The sequence below is a fragment of the Saccostrea cucullata genome, unplaced genomic scaffold, assembly GCF_032062105.1.
Source record: "Saccostrea cucullata isolate Sc308-1 unplaced genomic scaffold, CSIRO_AGI_Scuc_v1 ctg18265, whole genome shotgun sequence".
Classification (NCBI taxonomy): Eukaryota; Metazoa; Mollusca; class Bivalvia; order Ostreida; family Ostreidae; genus Saccostrea; species Saccostrea cuccullata.
In genome coordinates, this window is record NW_026925924.1 from 155 (window position 1) to 10,393 (window position 10,239).

Genomic DNA, 10,239 nt, shown 5'->3' on the forward strand with positions numbered 1-10,239 from the left:
TTTAATTTACTATTTATTTCAGGTTTCAGTATTTTCATCTTTTGACATTGATTTATTTTTGTTCTCTTTGTAACATATAAGTAATTATTATTTTTAATTATTATTGTTGCTTTGAACCTTTGAATTTCAAGTTTTTATATCCCTACATTCAGAATTTGTCTAAAATCTCAGAAATAAATTCAGTATTTTCATATTTTGAATTTTATTTTATTTTTTTTTTTTTTGTTCTCTTTGTAACAAATAAGTAATGAATTATCTTTACTTTTTTTTTTGTTAATGTTGCTTTGAAGCTTTTGGATATTTTCATATCTCTAAATTCAGATTTTCTCTCAAATATCCTAAATGAAATTTTTTTTTAAATTATGGCTCTACAAAAAGGAGGCCACCACGTGGCTAGAGCTGGTAACACTGGGATAATATGAATAATAATTAATACACAAATTCATATTTTCTTAATGGCGAACGTCCTTAAATTTTTTTTTAAATACTTATTACATAATCAATATTTTAGTATTATCATTGTAAAACAAATATGATTGTGGAAATTATTATGAATTATTTTAATATTATCTATACAATTATATTGACAAACAGCTCGCTTCGAATTTAGATCGGGCGTGGTGTACGGTAAACTCGTATTGGCGGCCGATTTGCGTCGATTCTGAGGTAAAATTGGCTATAAAAATTTACGGATGTCAATATCATTCAATTAAACATCACCTTATGCCTTATTGTACCCCATTACGTTCAATTTTATGGGGTTTCCACCACTTTATTGGGGTTTCACCCCTCCTGTATGGGTATTCTCCAAAAATCGGGGGGTTTCGGGTTTTTCCAGTCACCCTGTAAACACGAGAAAAAATGGCGGTCTTTATAAAGAAGCAAGGCAAATTATTTTACAAGATAAATAACCATGCGTGCTGAAAATGCTATTGCAACATATACTTATGAAAACATGATGTATAAATAACTTACATTTTGCGAGGACATAGATGGAACAAAGTAGCAGAGGTATTCTGCACAAAACATAAATGTGGCGGGACCGCTCCACGTTGGGTCAACGCAGGTAGAGAATACAAAAAACACAGGAGAGTTACACTAAAGAGCAATAACTCCTAACATTATCAGTAAACACAGGAAAGACAACTCTCCGTTCCACTACAAGTGGGTCGTCTTTACAGGATTTGATACGGTGATCGACCAACTTCAAATAACGTTGGTATATGTATCTTCACACTTGTTATTTATTTCTTTATAAATCTTAGTTTCCTCACCTTAAAATGTGATTAATCAGTACAGGGCAAATTTAAAACATGACAAAATTGTATGCTAGTGGTAGAGCGACAATTACACTGCATATAAAGTTTTAGGTAATAATTTTTTTTTTGATTTCTGAAAGTACAATAACAATGTAATTTTTTTTAATTTAAGGAATGACTTTTATTCAATATAACCTGATTTGGGTCAGTTTACGCTTTATAATCCACGAAGAGGTATTATAGAAAAAAACGTAAACTGACCCAAACCAGGTTATACTCGAATAATTTGGTCAAGAATGAATGTCATTCTTTATGTTTTAATTTTTATATAATTAAACAATTGTTGAATGTATTGCATTTTATGAGTTCAAATTTTCCGCTTAATAATACAACCTTAGTAACGGAAGTGATGGGAAGCAATGGAGGTAATAACTTATACAAAGACATAGCAGCCATGATGTTTGTTTACATGGAGTAAGATCGAGCTACTGTTTGAAGTTAAAGGTACATTTATTAAATTTGCAATTTTCCATGAATCCTGAGGACTGGAAATGAGGGGATTGCATGGATACAGATGATTCAGCAGGTTGTCAAGGGGGTGTGAACCCCTTACCAAACCAGATTATACAGAATAATTTTCGTTCCGTTTTGGAAATCAACCAATGAGGCTAGAATACAAACAAAATTAAATTATTCGTAAATAAGCAACATGAATATCGATCTGCCTATTTATTTGCTAAATTATAAAGAAGCAAAAAAAGTCATATCGACAGCTTACCTTATAAATATTATATCATCACTTTCAACATGCAAATAAACTGATTGTTATATCATTATTACAGGAGAGTGTAGAATTCATAAAATACATCAGCTATGGCAACGTCACTTTTGTCAACAGATGAACAAAATTTCATTCATTTCGGAATAGCGACGGTAGAAGAGATACCACGGATCTTAAGAATACTTTTAGAGAGTGAGATCCAGCCTCATGACTTACCTAAAGCAGTGAGAAATTGCAGTACTATAAAACTTTTTCAAGACCAGCGCAATCTGGTCTGCCCAAAATCAGCTAACGACCCTGACTATGAGTGCTTTGATGTTACTTTACTCTACACTCTTATTCGGAATCTTTGTCCTGCATTCACACCGACTAAAGGATGGAAAGCTACACCATCCGCCAGTGAAGTTTTAGTTGGAGATGACATTGCGAGGCTTAGAGACCTACGAAACAAGTCATTCGCACATGTGAAGAATGCGTTTATTTCAGATTCAGAATTTAAAAATCTATGGAGTTCTCTAGAAGATATTTGTAAAAGAATGGAAACTCAAACAAAAACCTTTTCAAAACCTTATCATAATGGTCTTGACAAAATTCTTAGAAAGGAATTAGGAACAGAATCCATAGAATTTTATCAAGCCATGGTTGCTTCCGAAAATCAATGCATTCGAAGAGAATTAAATGAACTGTCTAAAAATGTGGGTGCGTTAGTCATAGAACAAAGAAAGAAATGTAAGTTAATTCAGTGAAATATATATCAGAAATAATAATAATATTTGAAAATTTTAAGATAAAAGCCTTTGACAGTTCTGTACATAGATGTCAAAAAAGAATTAATAATGCAAGAAATATTCTTTATGAATTTTATCTTCTTTGGATTGTTTTTATCAAAGGTGTAATCTAAACATTTTTGTCGAAAACCTGATCTTTTTTGGGGGCAAGGTAATATTTGTTAAAGAAAATTATAACGAACAGTGTTTAATTAAAGCAAATTATATTCAAAAATATTTTCTTTTTCGAAAACAACTTTCGTTTAAAATGTTATATCATATATTTACCTATTATAATTATTTTTATTTATTCATACGATTTGAATTAACTTTTCATATGTGAACATTCAAAACCCCTCAAAATAGATAAGTTCAGTCAGATCTATTCAAATAAAACATTAAATACATATATTTGAACGGTTTCTCTTATATAATTATGTAAAAACTTTTAGATGAAAAGCATTTTGAATACTGTCAGTGTATTTAATACTGAAAACAAATCATTGTTTCTAATTTTTCATAGTCTTATTAATTTTCCTTTCCTTTTTAAAAGCATCAACACTTAAAATTTGTGGTCCTTCTATTGTGGAATATGGTACAGATGTTGAATTTTACATAGAGTTTGATGGGGAATCTAACAATAACATCCATTCTGTTTCCTGGATTAGACGAGAAGGCGCCGTTTCGCATGAAATTGATACAAAAAATGAAAAATATGAAGGTAGCTTAAATGAAAAACTTATCATTCGAAATGTCTCTTTTGAGGATAATGGAAAATACCAAGCAATCATGCTAGAGCTCAATCAGACACATATCCACTCCAACCAAATTGAGTTGATGGTCTCAGGAAGTAAGAAGCCTTTCCTTGTATATATTTTTCTGTACTGTATAGGGGGGGGGGCGATAACACTAGGTGTTAATATTCGCTATTTTCATGGTGTTAATAAATCCTTGAATTTGAGAAACAATGACTAAGTTTCAGAAATCTCCATGTTTTATTTGGACATTTGAGAATAGACTACGATAGGTTTATATACTTGTTGGTGCAGTTTATGGTCATTTCAGTAATTACAAGTAGTACTTGAATTATTTAAATTATCACGCTTTACTTTAATTCAATTCAGCAGATAAAAACCGTATATGTTAAAGAGCTGTTTTAATAGCCAACGCTACATGTTTCATCAATCAAAACACGTTAGTGGGCCATGGGTTTTGATTACCCGTGCGTAACTAATATTACGACGTCTATTTGTTACCTGCATTATCATGCATACAGTGTATAAGTTTTTATCGACATTTTGATTTTAAATAATCATTCAATCAACTATCGAACTTACTGAAGATGTGGAAGAATATTATTTCGTCGACTTACATTAACACTGTCATATTTATTACCGTCCCGTGGTTTTTCGCAGCATTGTATTTAAAGATCTTGGGGTGTACATGCATTTATCACCGTTTATAGTCAAGGACATTTGATAACTGCACTTGTTTTAATTAATTGTCAATTATTTATTTAATCTAACAATTTTATATTAACCTACTCTGTTGTTCATGAAATAACGACAAAACGCTGATTATTGTCGTTTATATGTAGCTATGGTATAAACATTTATTGATAAGGCAGGTAACTTTTATAATATACCAATTCCCCGAATTCAAGAAACCGCGATCGTGTCAGATGAGAGAAAAACGTGAAAATTACAACCCGTGAAATTAATTCCCTTTACAGTTGATATGAATAAGATGTGTAAACATTTATTTTTATAAGCCGAAGAAATCATGTTTAACTATTGCATCTTCTTTGTCATCTTATATACAATTATCTAATCTATAATGTTACATTCTTCAACCTATATACATATTTTTATTTTTATTTACCAGAAATCCCATTCGTAACTTTATCGGGACCTATAAGTGTCCGTTTTGGAGACACAGCGAAAATTTGTGCAACAATAAAATCAGATCTCCCTATTTTAGGGAAGAAATGGATTAAATATGATGAAAACAAGTCAATGGATATAGATATTCGAACTTTCAAATATCAAGGAAGCACTTTGCATGTCCAAACATCGATGCTTATCATCAATAATGCTGATTTCCGAGACCAATGTGATTATTGTTTTGCTGTGTCTAATGCCGTTGGGGAGGTCAGAAGTGATCCCTTTGTTTTACGTGTCTTGGGATGTAAGTATTCTTACTACAACAACTCTATTGTGTATAATGAAATAACAACCAAGCTCTGTGATAAATGTGATGACTTTAACTTTTCTATCATCAACTTCCCTTACTTATGCAGCAATATACCTTCATCACCTGCATACGGAGTTTAATAATCTTTGTTGATTCGATACGCAAGAGCATGCTCTACGTTGAACAATTTCTAAATCGAGGTAAATAATTGACAAACAAATTGATGAAACAAGAATACCAGCAGTCTCGTTTAAAGTCTTCATTTTGTAACTTCTATGGTCTATACAATGACCTTGTCATCAGACACAATTTATGAATTAGTCAAACGCTGACTGACTTTTTTCATACCAATTGTTAGTCCATTAATTATACACTGCATTGACGATAGATTTTGCAGTTATTTCACGATCATGACAAGGAGCACACGGTTAGTGTGACCGATCGGCAGGGGATGCTCACTCCTCCATGGCATCTGATCCCACCTCTGACGTTTTTGAAATCCTTGTTTGCTCTGCTCCTATTCAGTTTTATTTCATGGATTTTTGATTTTGAATACTGTTAGTTATCCCCATGTTTCATGTCACTTTCAATTTAATTTCAATTCTTTTAAAGAAATGTTAATGTTATTTTTAGCTGTGCCAAGGATAACCATTGGTCATATAACTGACCTAAAAAAACGATTTCTATGGATAATGACTGATATAACCATTGATGAAAATTCTCCTCCTTTATCTTCGATCCTTTGGTCAAAAGACGGGAAACGAATAGCAGAAAAACCTCAAAAATATCAATTTCTTCAGAAAAATCGACGATCCCTTTGCATTTTGAATATTGATGCGTCTGATGCGGGGATATATAAATGTGTGGTGAGAAATCTGGTTGGAACGACTGAAAGTGACAGCCTTCAATTAGGTATTTTTATCTTGATCAACGGAAACTATCCTTTGTTTCAATTCCGGCTTACATTATATATTATAAGATTCTGCATATTGTCTTTAATATAAAACAAAAATGTCCATTTACTTTTAACAATTTTTGAAGTACCTTCATTATATTTTCATGGATTTTATTTTATCAGCCCAAATTAACAAAGAAATTATCGTGCTTAGTATAAGTAAATATTGTTTTCCCAACATTTGTACGTCTTGGCCCTTATAATTCTAAATTATCTTTCTTAGAGAAATTAAACTTTTAAATCTGGGGTCAAAATGATAACACAAAAATTGCTTGTGATTAGTTATCAAATTTAATTTCTATTTTTTAAATCTACTGATCAATAGATTTGAATATTGCCAGTAATTAAGCTTTTATTGTAAATACGGAGTTAAACGTACATCTGTTGACAAATATACATTTAAGGTCCACCAGAAATAAGTTTGAAGGAAGGCACAGACACTGAAATTTCGACAACCTTTTCAGCAAGAGTCATATCTGTTCCATCTGTTACATCTCTGAGCTGGGAAAATATTATTACCACCGATCATGGAACCCAGTGCATTCCTATCGATATTCGTGATTCGATGTATCAAGATAGTTCTAATTTGTGTCCTTTTCCAAAGTTGGTGGTTAAAAAAAGCAAGGCTGTTGATCTACACAAGATTAAGCTTGTTGCAGAAAATTTTATAGGAAAGGCAGACGTCATAGTAGACGGTAAGTCTATCAGTCTTAAGTAAGTATGTACCTTTAAATATTTTCATTGTTTATGTTATAATTTTGATAATCTATCAATTACAGTTCAGGAATATATTAGATGTCGGCAAGAAGATAATCTTAAAAGACAAGGTAAGGGACTTGAATGAATTAAATGAAACATATGGAGATAACAAACAATATTTAAGATCAAAAGTTCATAAAACAATACAAAACAGGGGCAGAGCAAAAACAGACCTCCAAACATCAGAGGTGGGATCAGGTGCCATGGGGGAGTGAGCATCCCCTGCCGATCGGTCACACTCGCGGTATCACCTTGTCATGATCGGGAAATAACTGAAAAATCTATCGTCAATGCAGTGTACAAATAATGGACTGCCAAATAGTATGAAAAAGTCTGTATTTGACTCAATGATAAGTTGTTTATGCTGACAAGTCATTGTATCGACCAATATATAGTGTTGCACAGTACCCTTGAAGTTTCTTCACTACTTTTAATATCTTAGTGAGGTAAAAAGAAAAAAAGATTTGATTGAAGCTGGTGTGTTTCTTTGTTTGTATGGATACTGTTTGCAGGAAGTTCAAATTCATTTTGGTTCTTTGGGATCTTAAAAATATTGACATAAAATTTTTAAGAATTCCTTCCGTAGATAGAGAACTGTACATAGCTACTCGATGCTCCTCGCGAGGATCGGTGAGTTTGACCATTACGTAGCTCTTTTGTTTTGAAGGCGATGCGAGTATAAATTGGATTACCACTTGTAGAATTAAATCCAAGATCTTCTAAGATACAATTTATATAGTGAGCCTCACAAACAAAGACAACGTTGTTACCTGCTTTGTTAGCAGGGGCCAGTACGTACTGATCATGTTACCGTATGCACAAAATCAGTAAGAAAAAAATAAGAAAAAAAGTGGAAAATATTGTGTTTTTTAACGTCCATCTTTTTGGAAAAGACATGCCCCTAAAAGGTCTCAAATTATAAGAAAATAATTATATACGGGAATATTTTATTCATATCAAACATAAGAAGTATGTATTATATTCTATCTATACATTCGTAGAAAACATACTCCAGTTTTATAAGGAAGGGCCATCAAAAGCAAAGTTTCTGCTATTCAGCGATAGTATTCGAGAGTCCTTGACCGATGGAGATTTAAAAATGCTGAAATATTATTTACATTGCCTGGGTATGTACATTCCTAAATCTTTGGGATAATTTTTAAAAGAAAAATAAATAAATAAATTTTCACAATTCACAAATTCACAACTATTATTCTCAAAATGTATCGAATTTTTTAAAATTTTATGAAATTAAAATAGAGCAAATATCTTGGAACACACACACACACACACACACACACACACACACACACATATATATATATATATATATATATATATATATATATATATATATATATATATATATATATATATATAACACTTGTGCAACACAAATTGCTCTAAATCACAAGTGAATGATAATAAATATTGAATACATTTTGAAATAATTATTTTTGTAAGACGTGGATATAAGTGTTTTTGAATTGGGGTTTGGTTCAGTTTTATATTCATTATGCTTTGTTAACAGGAGCAAACAGAAATTTTCATTCATATCATGTTTAATGAACGAAATGAAATATTACGGAATCTTCAAATCTTTTTTTTTCTTTATTTTTTTTCAGAATTACCAGGCTACAGAAAAGTAGACTCTAGTAAAATTAAAGAACTCGATACTTTGCTTGACTTCTTCAGTTTTCTTTTGTCTGAAAATTATTTTAGCAGTACCGACGTAGTTTTCATGCAACTTCTTTTAAGACGCATAAAGCGTGAAGACCTTGAGAAAATGTGCATTAAATATGCAACTGAGGATTCAAAAGCCTTATGTTACTTCGCAGAAAGTGAAACACCAGGTATTCAAAAGCATGCAACTTACTTTATGTTATGATTCAATTGCCTTGAACAACATTTCACATTTATCATTTATAAATATTTTTAATTATAGTCAATGGCCACACCCATGTGCATTTCCATATATCTGAAAATATTATAAATTATCCTCGGGAATATGCAGAAAAAATAAGAGAGACCATTGCTGTATTAGTTGGTTGTCCTACAGACTGCAAGGACTGTCTCCGACTGGACGGTATTCGTCAAACAAGTAGCTTTAATTTAGTCTTTGAAATGAAGAATGAATACGTGCAAAAACTATTAAACGTTAATCCTGGAAAGTTTGAAGTGCTTGGAAGATATTCTGTAGACAAAATAATTGTTGGAGGACAAACAATCCATATTGATTCCAGTGAAATGTGTAAGTAAAAACGTATATCATTGAAAAACATACTTACATGAAAATGTCTCTCGTTGATGATAAAGATATACAGTTGATACCCGTAACTCAAAACGTAAGGGTTATCATTTGGGCAGAAAATGTTAAATATACAAGACTGTTTTTTTTCCGGTCCTGCCCGGTTATTGAGCTGAAGCGTTTGTTCATATAACAAGGGGGTCCTGCATTACTTCAATTTAACTAATTAAAAGACTCAATGCAGTCTCTTGAAGAAACCGTTTTACGATTTATCAATTAAAAAATTCTAGTCCACTCCTATGTCGACTCCTAGCGAACGTGAAATAAAAGACACCAAAGAGTCTGCCACATATATGGATGTTTTACTGACAAAAGACAACAAAGCGAAACTAAGTGTCAAATTTTATCACAAACAGGATGATCTCAGTGTTTCTATCGTTGACTTCCCTTATTTTTGAGGTAAAATTCCGCTATCACTTGCATATTATATTTATTTCTCCCAATTTATTTGCTAAGTACGGTCAATTTTTAAACTCATATATAAGTTGATATTGGAAGGATTTCAACAATCGCTTTTTAAGTCGACATTTCGTAAATTCTTTGGTCGGTATTGCAGCCCCGAACGACTTGGCTGCTCTACAAACATAAGGTCATGTTTCGGTGTGTGGGCTTTGGGTGAGAGAAGTTTTTTGAGAATTAAAAGTTAACTACAACTGTTTACTTGATAATGATTGAATGTGATTATCAGAATGGTATTTCCCTTTATAAATTACGAGATACAAAGTTATTTTACTTTCATGAGGTACATCTTAAAAAAAAATTCATCTGTAATATACAAATTTCTTTATCAATTACAGCCGACAAAACAAAAGGTTGCCCCTTTTCTTTAAGAACATTACATTTTACTTATCGCATAAAAGGGCACGATACACAGTTTGTATATTATTTTCAAAACGTCAAGTGTATTTTCGATGATGGTAATATGTGTGCCGATCTAAATCTAATTTATATTTTATGCACAGGACAGTTACCTGAGGAAATGATAAAATTGAAAGCATTATCGGTTTTGTTTGATTTTCATGTGATTAGAAGCTTTCCGTAAATTTTCTCGACTATAGTATCGATCCTTCTGGTGCATGTCTGTATCACACAAAATGAAGAGGTCTAATGATCAAGACCTATTTCCATGCTTTACTTTCTTTATCTCCCGGGAGACTAATAGATACATTAGTGTTTTTTTAACCTTATATATTTCATTTCAATAGTTAGATTTTGTT

At 31.8% G+C, this 10,239-nt stretch overlaps 1 protein-coding gene across 1 annotated transcript; it reads left to right on the top strand.

Annotated features, from left to right (window-relative positions):
• Positions 1-2,132: 2,132 nt before the first annotated feature.
• On the top strand, positions 2,133-8,965 carry LOC134270084 (uncharacterized; the record flags this gene model as incomplete). The annotated part of the gene is made up of 7 exons (XM_062752258.1): positions 2,133-2,769; positions 3,361-3,657; positions 4,788-4,994; positions 6,360-6,650; positions 6,735-6,782; positions 8,340-8,567; positions 8,774-8,965. Coding segments are annotated over exons 1-7 (1,900 nt in total), but the record flags the coding sequence as incomplete, so codon positions are not given.
• Between the last annotated feature and the right edge of the window lie 1,274 nt (positions 8,966-10,239).